Source organism: Rhodamnia argentea, chromosome 9, assembly GCF_020921035.1.
Source record: "Rhodamnia argentea isolate NSW1041297 chromosome 9, ASM2092103v1, whole genome shotgun sequence".
Classification (NCBI taxonomy): domain Eukaryota; kingdom Viridiplantae; phylum Streptophyta; class Magnoliopsida; order Myrtales; family Myrtaceae; genus Rhodamnia; species Rhodamnia argentea.
The window spans coordinates 25,999,221-26,014,945 of NC_063158.1; the positions used below are offsets into that span (position 1 = coordinate 25,999,221).

General features: G+C 38.8%; 1 protein-coding gene across 1 annotated transcript; it reads right to left on the bottom strand.

Annotated features, from left to right (window-relative positions):
* Positions 1-6,183: 6,183 nt before the first annotated feature.
* On the bottom strand, positions 6,184-13,603 carry LOC115742903 (disease resistance protein L6-like). Its single transcript, XM_048284843.1, has 6 exons — positions 13,029-13,603; positions 11,253-12,360; positions 10,804-11,088; positions 9,091-10,716; positions 8,329-8,800; positions 6,184-6,791 (listed from the first exon to the last, which is right to left on the bottom strand). The coding sequence occupies exons 1-6, from the start codon at positions 13,601-13,603 to the stop codon at positions 6,184-6,186; spliced, it is 4,674 nt and encodes a 1,557-aa protein (XP_048140800.1).
* Between the last annotated feature and the right edge of the window lie 2,122 nt (positions 13,604-15,725).

Here is a 15,725-nt window from a genome sequence, read left to right on the forward strand (position 1 = left end):
GATGAAATAGCAATAGAGAGAACAACCCGAATTGTAGCTGGTTTAATGACGGGGCTAAAAGTCTTATCATAATCCAATCACGCTCGTTGCTTAAATCCTTGTGCAACTAGACGAGCTTTGAAGCGTTCGATAGTTCCATCGGATTTTTCCTTAATCTTAAAAACCCATTTACAACCGACTAAGTTCTTAGAAGGGTCGGGTGGTAAAAGATCCCACGTGTGATTAGTGACCAAGGCATTAAATTCATCTGCCATGGCTGCTTTCCAACGTGAGTCAAGAATGGCCTTAGAATAGCAAGTCGGTGTCTCTTCATGAAAAGAATTAGAGAGATTAAAAAATTTTCTGGGTTTAGATATTCCAGATTTAGCACGAGTTTGCATAGGATAAGTGGGAAGAGAAGATACTGAAGTAGAGGAGCTAGCTAGAGATGTAGAAAGGATTTGTGAATCTGATATAGGAGGAATCTCGTCAGAAGTAGAGATAGGCTAGGACACAGAGAGTGGGTTAGAAAGGAGGGTTGGTGGAGGTGAAAAACAATTTGAACTAGATTGGGTAGGTTGAGAGGAGGAGAGAGATGTATTTAGAGGTTGGGCTAGAGAAGTTGAGAGAGTCGGAGGAACAGCTTGATGCTCAAAGGAGGTAGAAGGAAGAATAGATTGATTGGAGGAAAAAATAAGTGAAGGAATTGAATTGGAAGAATTATTTACGGAACTAAGAGTTGAAGAACTTTGTGAAAAGGGAAAATTCTCCTCATCAAACCGAACATGACGACTGATAAAGACACGACCACTTGACCGATCAAGGCAATGATAGCCTTTGTGATTCAACGCATAACCAAGAAATACACATGGCATAGAATGAGGTGCAAGTTAATGGGAGACACGGGACGGAAGAAAAGGATAACAAGCACTACCAAAAATTCGAAAGAATGAATAATCAAACTGGAACCCAAATAAACAATGAAAGGGGGAAATATCGGATAAGATGGGAGTAGGAAGCCGATTAATAGTGTAAACTGCAGTGAGAAGAGCATCGACCCAATATGAAGGAGGCATATGAGCATGGATTAATAAGGTTCGAGACATTTCGACTAAATGTCTGATTTTGCGTTTCGACAAACCATTTTGAGATGGGGTGTCCGGACAAGAAAAGCGCTGAATAATACCATTTTCACGTAAATATTTTTTGAATGAATTACTGGTATATTCACCTCCCCCATCGGTTTGTAGGAATTTAATCTTGCTATTGCACAGATTTTCGACAAAGGAACAGAAGCGATGAAAGTGAGTAGGCACTTCAGATTTATTTTTCATCGGAAAAATCCAAGTGAACCGAGAGTAATCATCAACGAATAACACAAAATATTTAAAACCAAAATTGGATAAAATGGGACTCGTCCATACATCAGAATGAATGACAACTAAAGGAAAAGAAGCACGATGATTAACAGACTCAAAAGGCAATCGATGAGATTTGCCTATAAGACATGACTCACATGATACCGACCTAGAACTAGAATTGCAAATACGACTCAAAACTTGTTTATTTGGATGACCAAGACGAGCATGCCAGCGGATCGAGTGAAGCGGAAGAAGCCACTATAGGATGCAAGTGAGATGACACCAAGGAATTGGAAATCGGATAAAGACCATGAGAAGAATCAGCTTGGAGGAGAACTTTCCCGGTTCGTTGGTCCTTCAAAGAAAAGGATGAACCATTAAAATCAATAGTACAAGAATTTTTACGACAAAGTTGAGTGATCGAGATAAGATCACGAGCAAGATTAGGGACATGATAGACAGGTGATAACAGCAAAGATCGAGAATCGGTATGTAAAAAGGCTTTACCGACTTGCGTAATAGGCAATAAACGACCATCACCAACTGAAACTTTTGTCGAATCATAAAAGGGTATAGGATTTAGAATTTTACCAATGTCACTAGTCATGTGTGCCGACGCTCCATTGTCAATATACCACATTTGATCGGAGGTCTCACCAACCGAGAGAGCTGAGAAAGAATCCGATAGATCGGTTGTAGTGAAGGCGTGATTAAATCTTTGCCGACATTGTAGAGTAGTGTGCCCTGCTCCATTACAGATCCGACAAGAAAGATTAGGCCTAGATCCAAGAATGCCTCCCTAGGTGAATGGGGGAACATAGGGCTTTGAACTGCCATGAGGCCGACTAGAGGAAGAGGAGGACCGATCAACATAAGGGACAGAGAATGACTGTAAATCAAATCGATCATTGGACGCTTTCCAAACCGGTTGATCACGCGAGAACCGTCCACCTTGTCCTCGACCGGATCTTCGGCCCCTAAAATTACGTCCACCACGATTCCCTCGAAACGGTGGATTTGATGAAGGGGCATGACCGATCAAAGCATGATGAATATCGGATGAGGATGAAGCATTCGATTTTCGGAGAAATCGTTCTTCTTGTATGAGAAGGCATGACCGCAGATCGCCGAACGAAAGAATAGCGGGGCCATTGGTGATCATTGTGACAAAAGGATCATACTCTGATGGGAGACCATTGAGGGCTTGAATCACCAAGTCCTTATCGGAGACGGAGCAATTGATTGCGGTGAGAGAATCCGCAATTGACTTGAGATGCTGAAGATAATCGGATATTGATCGATCAATTTTCTTAACGGCGTTCTGAAAATCAAGCTTTAATCCAATTTCTTTGGCGGCGCATCGATCAGTAAAACGTCGCCCTAGAGGGAGCCAAATCTCTCGAGATGTTCGAAGATCATGAACTTCACGGAAAATCTCAACTGTGAGGGTTGAGTTAATCAAACTGCGAACACATTGATCCGTCTTGAACCAAATCGAATAAGAGGGATTGGACACCACAGTACCATTCTGATCATTGATAAGCCTCTGCGGACACGAAAAGGATCCATCCACATATCCCAGCAGATCGTTGCAAATCAAAATCTGTTCAAACCGAGATTTCCACAAAAGATAATTGTCTGCATCAAGCTTGATGGAGACGAGATTAGTGATGTTGGGAAGAACAAGAGATGGTGAGGCTGATTGCACGGCCGTAACTTGAGTTGCGGGAGAGATCAGAGCAGTAGAGAAAGGAGAAGAAAAGGTGAAAGTGGGTGGCATATTATTGAGAGGTGAAGAGAAATTGGGATTAACGAAAAGAGAAGATGATGGCAAAAAAGATGGCAGAGAAGAAGAAAAATTTCCAGATGTATTTAACATTGTTGAGGCAGAAATTGGAGCAAAAGAAGTGTTGATTTGGGGCAAAGATGTTGAAGAACGTGATGCGTTTTCCCGCTCCGATACCATGAAGATGTTTAGAGTCAGAGAGAAATAACGCCAGAGTGTTTATGGTGGCTCAACCCAAACTAGGGTTGTATAACATGTATTTATATGAGTGACTAATTACAATAAGGGTATAAAAAAACACAATTACAGAAATACCCCAATATACATATAATTACAAGATAATAAAAAGAAGAGGTAGTTCTGTTGTGAAGTGAATATGATTAGGACAAGCAAAAGGTTAATGGCAAAATTTAAGAGTGGAGAGGGCCAATACATATGGTCCGTGGTATAAAACTATGGAACTCCATTGGCAATCGAAGTTTGGGTATAGTCTGATTTCAATTATCTAATTCTGAACCTCAGGTTGATTTTCTTGACCGAAAAATGAACAGATAGGTAAGAAAACAATGGTAGTTGCTTCCTCTCTTCTTTTATTTTACGTGTTCATCATCAGTGTTTTCCAGTTAGACGTTTAAATGACCCTTGCACCATCCGAGCGCCCGCACGAGTACCTCATGTCGCCTGAACACCGGACAGAATCGATTGGGCTTTCCACACAACAATCAGGATGTCCGGAGTGCTACGTCCGACGTTGGTGATGCGGTTTAATAATTAGGATCTTCAATCTGAATGGCTCATATCTTTGATATGTCAATGTGAAATGGCCACGTCAAGACGTCAGGAGGAAATAATGAAACATTTTAGCAACAACAAAACAAAAAGGAAATAAAGGAGCAGTTACGGGAAAACCAATCAAAATGCATAAACAAATGGTTGAGGCAGAAATCGTGTTATTTTACATTTATTATGTAGCATAGACATATGGAAGTCCAATGGGAATCAAGCTTTGGATATGGATAAGGCGTCCCTCGCCGGCCCAAGGTTAGAAAACAAAGAAAGAAAATAGAAAAGAAGGAAGAAAATAGAAAAAAATATAAAAAATAGAAAAGTCAGTTTTTTACAAAGTTAAAGAAATAATAAAACTACCCATGCCAGCACTAGTCGTGCCACTTACGACAACCGACGCTGACCAGACTGCTACATGAGCAATTGCGGACAAAAATTGGTGAGAACGACTAAATTAGCAAATTGGCAAAATATTTAGGACTTAATTGTCACAATTGAAATCTTATGAGTGAATTGGCACATGTGTAATAGGTTTAGTACTAAGTTGGCCAAATTTAAAGGTTAAATTGATCAAATTGAAAGTTCTATGACTGATTGGTACAAGTATAGTAGTTTTAGGATTTTTTTGGTAATTTCCCATGGAAGATATTCCTCCATTCTATGTTGCTCTGAAGAAGAAGAAAAACAGAAGAAAAAAAATGGCAGTTTCCAAATTACTTCGTGAAGTAATAATGTAAAGACAGCTCAAACCATGATCAAATGACAACCTCTTTCGATTGTGCTATGTCAACTCTATTTCATAAACAATGGCTATTTAAAAAATCATAATGGACGACCATGCCGACCAGGCAGAGCTGTCTTGCGTTGGATGAATCTCGATAGGATTCTCTCTTTAGAAGATGATAATCACATACACTTTCGGGGGGTTAGCTTAGGACACGGTTCAGCTGTCATGGAAAAGGATAGCATGTCCTTACTTTTCTGCTTTTGTCTGTTCATGTAATGGCTAAGAAGAATAGTCAATTCATATTGCCTTGTAAACGTGACAATCAAACACGTCATGAAAAAATAATTGGAATAGCTATAGGAAAACCCTTTAAATATTTGAAACGGAAAGATAGTAATTTTTTTTAGGACGAAGACCATAAAACCAAATGCTATTGGTCGACGTACGAAAGTTAGGAAAAGGCCTAATTCGGATTTGAAGTTATTCAGCGCGAGTGTAGGATCCAATCGAGATTTTGCCTCATTGCTAGACTTATGAAGTCTCCGATGATTAAAAAAATAAAAAGTATGACTGTTATTTTGATTGTCAAATAACCTATTAGTAACGTACCAACACTATTAGGAATTTACTCACTTTCCCACAAATTAGTAAATTACCAGCTCTTCTTAAATTTTACAAGTGTCTTAAGTAAATTGCAAACTCTATACTAGATTTATTAACATTACAATATATGCATAACTTGACGACTTGTTTGATTTGTTACTAGTTTAGGTAGTAAAATATCAACCATATAAAGAATTTGCCAACATCTTAATAAATTAGTAAGTTACCAACTCCTTTGAGATTATATAAGTGCATAAAGTAAAACCCTAGCACTCTAAGGAACTAACAACATCTCTATAAATTGGTGGATTACCACCTTCTTTGAAAATTTTAGTTATATACCTACCTTAGTAGGAATTTGCTAAAATTCCCTTGAATTAGTAATTTACCACGATCTTTGTCAGTTTACAAGTGTAATTAGTAAAATCCCAACCCTTAAATGATTTTGCCAATATTCGAGAAATGAATAAGATACAACTTCTTTCACAGTTTACGAGCATTATTAGTAAACAATGGACACTATAAGGAATTTACGAATGACCCTACAGATTTATAAGTCACCGCCTTCTTGGAAAGTTTACAAGTGTGGCTGGTAAAATATCATCCCCATAAGGAATTTACCGATATCATTAATTTAGTAAGTTGTTAACTTTGCTCAAATTTTACATTGTGATTGCTAATTTACCATGATAAAGTTGACAATGTTCAACGTAATTAACATGTTACAAACTATACAAATGTGGTTCGTTTAGGAAAATTTCAAATTGGAGTCTTTAAGTGGGGTCGTTTAATCAAAAGTCTCCTTAATGTTCTCCTTTGTTTTTCTTGATTTTTTGTTTCACATAAAAAGATAAGGCTGGGCCTTTCTTGAGCCATTATGGCTCTTAGTGCTTGAACTGTCGATGGTGTGCCCAACCCTTGACAGTTCCAAGCTAGAATATTCATTTGTCACCTGGTGGCTTATTTTGGCAAGCCACCAATGCCCAAATTGATTGCTCCTCAGCTCGGGTCACAGGTGTTTCCATCAGATTTTCTTCATCTAGTAGAACAAGCGTCCCTTTCCTATCAACTCTGGTTAAAGTTTTCCTTCCTTTTTTTGTTTCTCTGAGGGTTAATTTTTTCTGGCTCTGCTGCAGGTACTCACAGCCAGGCTGGAATGAAGGGAGTTCTAACAACAGGGGACTCTTCTCGGTTGATCCATCTCTCATGAGAGGAATCTCTTCAGTTGAGGTAGCTGGTTCTAGTTCACTCATCTTTCTTTTGTCCCCGCCTTCTCTGTCTTCTCCTCTCTTGGGATGGTGACTTCCCAAATTCTGTGTACTTTCAGGGACATATTCCTCCTCCATGCTTACTCCTTCTGGTTCAGCCTCGTAGAAAGACTTCCAAAAAGGGCTATGGTTATTCATTTCCGCTCTCAACCATGATCCGTAAAACAAATTTGCATTCACCGCTAATATCTCCTCCTCATATGGGATTTCTTCGCAGTATAATAGCCTCTGCTGGTATCCGTTAAGCATCTCTATAGACTCTACTGATATTCCCGTAGTTCCTTTGCAGATATTAACGTAGTGCGTTGTTTCTGACTTACTGGCTATAACTTGTAATCAATTGTTTTCCCCATGTTACTTTGACAACGACAGTGATGGGGACATAAGACCTTGATACTTCCAAGTCAATACGACCAACCCATTCCTCTAGACTTGTTCAGTAGATCTTTTGATCAACATGAATATTACCTAAGACGAGTGGATGCCCTTCTCTTCCGACCCTTACTACCCGACCTAAACATTTTTTTTTTTTTTTTGCATTTATCAGGATAAAAACCATGAATATTTTCATCAACTTCGAAATATATATTATGAGGTTTCTTAACAATCTCCTCATTTTTAACTGTGACAAAAATTTCTATGCAGATAAGATAAAAAATGATTTGAAAAGATTTGTGAAGGATTGCTTGCAACTTTTAATGCTTACGACAGAGTATAAGCAAGCAAGTTTGTAAAGTCAGAACTTGAATATAATCAGTTAAGCGCATGACAATTTCTATATTAAAAAAAATAGAAATATATCTTTAGAAGAATGAAGTACTAGTATAAAATCATAGGAAATGATAGTTAAGAGTGTCGTCACATTCTCACTATACTCAGTATAACCTGCAAGATTAAAGAGTTAGAAATATCTCACCTTGTGCATTTGCATCTCATGCTTATATCCAGTACTCTGCAACATATTATCCTGTATCAAGATTCATGATCTGTGTAACAGAATATCCACATTTGCAGGGCACAAGCACTCTAGAAGTGTCAAAAGTTGTGTAATGTGCTCACATTAGTACCAATTTTTGAAAGACATCTTTTTAAGTGCCAACTCCGGTTAGTGTCGCCGGAAATTCGACATGGCCATAGTTTATTAATTTCTTTAACCGAAGTGGCTCGCCGGCAATGCCCAGTCAATTCCGAGCGACCGTGGCGACTGTGAGTGAATGACGGGGAGTCGTTTTCCCTGGAGGTAGTGCGATGTCATTTTAGTTCATCGAGCCACATAGGATTGTGTGAAAACGTTTAATCTGCCCACTTGGACTGATATTTTTTTTAATGAAAATAATGCACCATCATTTTAAACTTTTAATTATAAATGCCACATACTTATTTTGATCGAAATTTCTAGCTGGAGGCGGATCGTGTTTCCTCTGATTTGGCACTGACACTTAAGCAATCCGGTGAAAACTTTTGGCACTAAAGCAAGTGCCGTACGTAACATTTGACATTTCCAGTGTCCTTCTCTCCATTTGCAGTGTTTGCATCACATCTTTTTGCCTAATAACTCGTTATCTGCATTTCTTCACGTAACAATATCTGCATATTCTCCCCCTTCTTGTCAACGTCACAAAAAAAAAAACAATTCAAAGAATTGCAATCCATAACTGGAATCCATTACAAATCAAACAAAATACTGATCCATTCCAAAGCCGGCAAAGAAAATGAACTTAGAAATCATTTCGAGGAAGAGGGTTGGTTTGAGTCAGAAGGTTGGTTTGGCTCAGAAGGTAGAGTGGACTCAAATGGATCAAAAGGAACTCCAACAACCTGATAAGTAATAATTGTCCCACTTGATGACATTTTCGTACTGCTTGGAGAGAACCCTGTGCAGCTCACCTTGTTTTTTCAGATGCGGCATTTGGCTCTCCAGGTATGACTGTAGTGATTTCATGTCAACCTTTCTGGCAGCCTGAGTGTCCTGGTTCTGCTTCAACTTGATGAGAGTTTCGTACTGCCTACAGATATCCTCAAATACAGCCATGTTCATCTCACCCTCTTTGTTCACATGCAGCATTCGGCTCTCCAGGTTTGACTTTAGTGCTTTCATGTCATCTTTTATGGCAGCCAGATTTTCCTGCATGACAGCCTGAGTGTCTTGGATCTGCTTCAACATGCTGAACAGTTCAGATGCACTGCGATCGCTGGATTCTGCTTCCTCAGAGCTTTTATTTGATGCACTGGGATCACTGGATTCCGCTTCCTCTGGCATTTGTCCTTTCCTTTTCTCTTCAGACTCCCCCTGAGTAGGAGCACAATTTCATCTTGCTCAAGCATCCTTACATTTCTTCTACATTAATGAAGTTCTTCTGCTTACTTTAATACCAATTGACCTTGTGCCCCAGCTTATCTAAAGTTTTGAAACTTTCTCATGGACAGAATGGTAAGAACAGAAAACAGGCGTAGAAAACGAAACTTGCGGGTATGCCAAAATATAGATCAATGTCAAAAATGAGTGGGATGCCGATGATCTCTGTTTCTAATTAATCAAACGTTAACTATATGAGAGAGAAAAGGTTCAGTCAGACTTACCTTGTGCTGGTACTTGTAAGACTGGACGGAGCCGCGAAAGTCCTCCCTGCAACCAGAGATACTAATGCGGCAATCATTTGGCAATTTGGTGCTTGATACATCGATCGACCATTCCAACGACCTGCAGTCGCTAATGTCAAAATTAGCCAAAAACTCTAGCTCGTCAATGCCCGTAACGACCCGCAACCCATCGTTGTAATACAGGAGTAAAGACTTGAGGTTCTTTAAGTTTGACAAACCACCAATACTTTGCACATTACAATTAAACAGGGCGAACTGTTCCCATGATTCCGACGTGCCAGCAACCTGAATCTCGAGTATCTGAGGGCAACACATCAGAACGAATTTCTGCAACTTATTTAAGGCTCTCGATTGAAGGGTTAGTCTCCCACCACCACTCACCATGCCATACACAGACTCATGATTATGTTGCCCTGCTTGCTCGGCATAAACTAGCCTTCTCAAGGACTCGCAGAACGCAATAGTCAAATCCTTCAGTGATACCCGGGAAAATTGAATCTCAACTAGGCATGAACACAGTCCCACATAGACAATTTCCAGCTTCCTCATGCTTGAAAGCTTCAATGTCTTGAGGCCAAAGCACGCTTTAACGTGCAACTCCCTTAAATGTGGAAGTTGAGACTCATTCAGTTCGATTTCTCGCAGTGAAGACTCGTGGAGCTCTAAACGTGACAGATTTATCATGTTTGGAGACAGGGACACAAGTGAGCGGAAATTACCAAGGCCTAGATTTTGCAGAGACAAAGGAAGTTCCGGAAAGGGTTGCAGGTTCAATCCAAACAAATCAAGTTGGTTCAGCAGTCGAAGTGAAGCCAGCTCAGTAGGAGCAGGGACATTGTCCAGTCTCAAGCTCAAATTCGTCAGTTTGGATAACCTCCCAATCCACCATAACCCACCAGTACAAGGTTGATCGCATCCTCCTATTCTCTCATCATTTAGCTCCAACTCAACCAAATTAGTCAAGTTTGAGAGATCTGGCACTACGCACAACGATCCAGATGACACTTTTAGATGAGTTAAACTTGTTGGGAGCGCTGGCAATTCTTGAATCTCATCACAATTTTCCAACTCCAGTCTCTGCAGGCGAGGAAGCATGCTAATGGTTTCTGGAACTTCACTCACGTGTGCATTTGACACTTCTAGGATTCTAAGATGGGGCAAATTTCCGATATCAGAAGGAAGTTGACCTTTTAAAAAGTGTGAAGTGACTCTAAGCACTTCCAGATTCTGAAGCATTCCAATAGAACTAGGTAACTCCCATGAATTTGCTGCATCGGATGGAAGAAAGAAATCTACAAAGTTCACCTCACGTAATGACTTCAACTTCCATATGGAATATGGGAATTCCACCTTACAACACGTTAGAGAAAAGTGCTTCAGATTCACTAGGTCCCCAATTTCTTCAGGTAAATCTCTAAGACGATCACAAAAGTGAATCGTCAGTTCAACCAAAGACTTCAACTTCCCAATTGAGCTGTCAATTTCTTTCAAATTGCCACATCTCGAGAGAATCAGCCTCTCTAAATCCGGGCAACTATTGAAGTCTGGCGTTTTGGTTATGCTTTTACACCTTATAAGAGAAAGAACTTTCAATTTTCTTGCCATCTGTCAAAAGAAGTGCAATATTTAATGAGTGAATAATCCAATACCACATTTTAAAGGAAAAAAAATAGAAATAAGCATTTTACTCACCTTGATTAAGCATTGTAGATTCGAATCGTCTATGAAGTCATTGTCCGAAAATTGAAGAACGGCCAAATTCTCTAAGTGCATATTGGCTAGCTCAGAAGCTCCAGTAGGATGACTCCAAGAAATCCATGTTAATTTGGTTAGACAATTCGTAAAGTCACCAATGAAGGTTCCTCCATTAAATTTGAGGTACCTTAGATGTTTAAACCTTTCAATCTCTTCACTTTTAATGACGCCCTGAGGATAACATTTGCTTACATCAAGATCCAATGCTAGAACGTTCTTCGTCTGCAAATGAGAGTAAGAAATGAGTGGCATTTTGTATTCTATTTAAGACAAAAAGGATTCAAATTGGAAAAAGAAGAAAGGAAAAAGAGCATCCTAGACTCCTAGTGTAACGTAGAGGGATTTTCTAGAAGATGAACTATTAGTTTCCTTATGAGGTACTTCACCTTCTTTGTGGTCATTGTTTCCAGGATCTCCTCGCGAATCCATAACCTGCTACGCTTTCCAGGATTTTGTCCATGTTCTTGACAAACAATTTCCTTTCCAAGTTCTCCGAGCTGATCATGCATCCAAAATCTATTGTTCTTCGTAATCTTTATCAAAGACATGTCAATAAGGACATCAACTCCGGTACTCGCGGAATACTTGCAATCTTTCCACATGTAAATTGGATTTGACTTATCCTCACCAATGAAAAAACATGCAATATCAAGAAAAATTTGTTGTTGCTCCGGAGTTAAGGCATCATATCTAATCTTCAACTTTTGAAAAACATCCTCATGAGGTGCTTTCTTCAACTTCTCAAATGTCTCTTCCCATATTTCTTGCCCTCTCTCATAGAGGAAAGAACCAATTACTTCAAGAGCCAACGGAAGTCTTCCAGTAGCAATTACGATTTTCCTTGAAAGATCATTGTAATCATCCGGAGGAGAATCGCTGTTAAATGCAAGCTTACTAAAAAGTTGAAGCGCATAATCGGTACTCATGAGCTTCATTTCATAATCCAAAATTGGAAACTTTGGTCTGTAATTTCGCAAAACATCTTTATTTCTAGTAGTGATCAATATTCTAGATCCCGAACACAAAGTATATTTTCCAATTAACTTTTCCGCTTGTTCACTACTACCAACATCATCAAGTACAACGAGTACTTTCTTTTTGCTAAGTACTTCTCCAATCCTCATCATTCCATAATTAATTTCGTCAATGCTCTCAATTCCATCAGGACCCCCAATTTCGGATATCAACCTTTTTTGCAACTCAAGTAGGCCACCAGTTCTTGATGACTTCGTTTGAACATCTTCAAGGAAGCAACAAGATTTTCCAAAATGAGAAGAGAGTTTGTTGAAGACAACCTTGGCAAGAGTCGTTTTACCGATACCCCCCATGCCATGAATTTTGATGAGTTGCACACCAACAGAGTCAACGTCTAACAAATTTCCTACTTCTCCAACTCGATCATCAATTCCAACTAAATGTTCAGTCACCAATCTATGTTTTCTTTTCAGCTTTTTCACAACCTCCTTAACTATCAATTTGATCAAGTCACCGTGGCTGCCACAATAGAAAACCAATATAGTGAGGGAAATGCGAAATCATGACTAACTAGCTATAAGCGATGTTATTCAAGCACTATATGTACTACACAACAATCGGACAAATATTGGGATCTTAACAGCCTAGAGGTGATCTTCTAAGAGTCCATATTGGACATTAACATCACTTCAAAACACACTTTTTTTGCACTTGGCAACAAGGGTGCTATGTCATGACCAGAAACTCAACTTAGATTCCAGCATGAGATTAGCAATCTTGGGATGACGTTAATAAACGTTCATGCGAAATAGATTGTACAAGATATTATTCATCTGAAATTGACATTTTATGATCTATGTTTGAGCAACAACTGTAGAAATTGAACATGGTATATTCAAGAGGAGAAACGAATATACAGGCACGCGCATGCCTCTCACCATCCCATTTTTATTCCGCCCGCTGACCACAATCAAATGTTAACTTGGTACCTAGCTATTAAAATCATTATTCTCTCGTTTTATGATATGACCTTGTTAAGAAGTTTCCTATTTTTTGACAGATGTGGCATAGGTTCATATTCAGTATTACGACAATAAAACGCCCATCTCAAACATATTGGAGTTTTTACATCTATGATTTACGTGTTGAAAGAAATTGGGGAAACAAGCATCTAGCAGCTAGCTTACCCTTTGTATTTCTTCACTTCCCACCCTCTTATCACAGCAGTCTCCATGAGAGCCTCTCTCCACTCATCCACCTGGTCACTGCTCAAATTTCTTTCGTGCTTCAAACTTAGCATGGTATTGTGATACAACGGAGTTTTCAGCTTAACATCGTCAGGGTCCACATCGAAGAAAATAGGTAGGATCTCTTTGTTTCCTTCTGATTTGGAGGTGTTTTGGACGATCTGCACGAGCTCTCGGAGGCACGATCGGCTCGAAGCGTAGGTCCGAGAGAAGACGGGTATGTAGATCTTGGAGTCGTCGATAGCTCGCCAAAGCGATCCTCCAATCCTTCCACCGATACAGATCTTTTCATCGTCTCGAAAGACGCAGATTCCAGCATCAGTCAAGCCATGAAAGAGTACGTCGCTGAATCCCTCGCGAGTATCGGGTCCTCTGAAGCTCAAAAACACTTGGTACTCGCTTACCGACGAAGTTCCTTCATCTGAGCTTGCCGTAGCAGTAGTTTGCTCAGCTCCTGTCTCCGTCTCAATCTCTGTCTCCGTCTCTGTCTTTCTGTGAGATGTAGAGTTTCCCATGCTCGGAACAGAGAGAGAGGCCGTGTTCACAGGTAATGAGGAAATGACAGGAAAACCGATGAAATGCTAGTGGTCGATGAGAAAATGGTGGTTGAAACATATAGTAGCAATCTGTGACGAGGAAGATAATAAAATCAAATGCTATTGGTTGAAGAGATAAAAACCAAAAGTCAGCAAATGCGCATACAGTTGGAGGCCCTGTTGATGATTTGTTCACGCAACAAGTAAAGAGGCGCCTTGGCCCACAATATAAAGATGTTAAGCACACGTGGACTAGATTTGACACTAATAATTTTCACTATCAATAAATTTCTCACGTTAGTAAATTTCTGATACTATTATTGAGAGTCATAAACTATCAATTCCTTTTAGATTGTTCAAGTGTTTTGGGTAAAGAACAGACTACATAATATTTACAAACATCTCAATAAATTAGTAAAAATGTCAACTTCTTTGTAACTCTAATAAAATGCCTACCTACTTGATATTTATCAAAATTCCATTAAACCAACTAAGTTAGTAATTTCTTTGGCATTTTACAAGTGTGGTTGGTGAATTGCCAACAATATAGACAATTCACCAACATTTTTCATCAATTACTAAGTTAACAACGTGCACAGTAATTAGTGTGTTGCAAACTCTACAAGCGGAGTTAGTACTTTAAAAAAAATATTATTTCACGAATGTTTAATAGGTTATTAAGGAACTGTTTTTCACTATGTAGATTGGTATATTTACTAAAGCATGTATTCAATGAACTTCTTACAAGGGGTCTTGAATGTACCAGCTGAGGTCACCCCAATTCTTTGAAACTGTACCAATGTGGTTCAATAGTTACAAAAAAAATTATTGAATTTACTAATGCTAAGATGATTGTTGATGAATTATTTTTCGATATGTAACTAGTTGTTTATCGACTATGTATATTTAACAAAAAATTAATAGCACCAATATGTACTGTAAAATATAGTTTTATTCACATGAAAGCACAAATATCATTTTAAAATAACACGCCATAATTACAATAAAAATGAATACATGTTGAAAACATAACGGTTGGAAAAATTCACTTTTGTACGTGCAACGTTGATGTGGCGGAGTGCAGTCTTCAAATCGCTCGGGGAATTGAACTCCTCGAAATGCACAAAAGCTAGGCGAGACACTGTATAATCATTAAATTAACAAGAAAAATTAAATAGACGTGAATTAAAGAATTGAATTCAGAGTTACTTCAAGAATAAGGCTTGTTTGCTGAATTAGGCGAATGCAAATGCAAATGCTTTCTACAATGAATGAGATTATGGACATTCGTAAACAAGATGAAACTCGGCTGTGTCATATTTTGACAAGACTGTCAGTGTTGAATTAGAAGATCCGATCATAAAAATGTTTCTTGCCAGGCTAGCGTTCCTCGGTTGCATAGCAGTTGAAAGGCCTCATGTGCGGAAGCCAAGGAATCAAATGCTATCCTCTTCGCCATCCCCATCTATCCATCTTATATTTTTAAAATAAAGTATATTGAAAGCTCTAAAACTTGTCATATAAATGCAATTGATTCCTAAACTTTTAAACAATGCGATCAGATCATTCCATTCACTCCATTCAACTTAACTTAAGAAAAACACTAACGTGACTTTTTTTTATTATTTTCTCTCTCCTACATGGTGCTGACGTGGCTAGAACATGAAAGACAATGCCAAAACAACATCATATTGGTCTAAATCTAAAAGATGAACCTGACAGGTCATTGTTTGAGAAGTATGTTTCTATTGCATTAATAGATGGGATCAAAACAAGAATGTTTGTTTGAAAAGTAGTTGGTTTGTTCACTTTAACTAGATGAATAAATGCGAGTTGAGCTGCTCTGCGTGGACCGTTTCCAAGCTCAAATTGTAGATGATGGTTTCAACAAAAATGGCAAGTCTTTGATTTTGTTTCAACAAGTCGGGAATTTCTCACTTGAACCTTGGGTTGATACTAATCTCCTCGATCTAAAAATGATATGAACATGGACGCCCTACGATTGTCGTCGAAACCTCCCCTCTTTAACTTTTCTCTCAATCGTGTGATGAATCGGAACAAATTCTGAGATCAACTCCAATCGGATCGTAGAAAGAGGAGA

Coding starts and splice junctions, on each gene's coding strand:
- LOC115742903 (XM_048284843.1), bottom strand. CDS start 13,603: ATGGGAAACTCTACATCTCACAGAAAGACAGAGACGGAGACAGAGATT. Junction 12,361..13,028: donor GAAGTGAAGAAATACAAAGG/GTAAGCTAGCTG, acceptor CTATTGTGGCAG/CCACGGTGACTTGATCAAAT. Junction 6,792..8,328: donor GGACAATTATTACTTATCAG/GTTGTTGGAGTT, acceptor ATATCTGCAAAG/GAACTACGGGAATATCAGTA.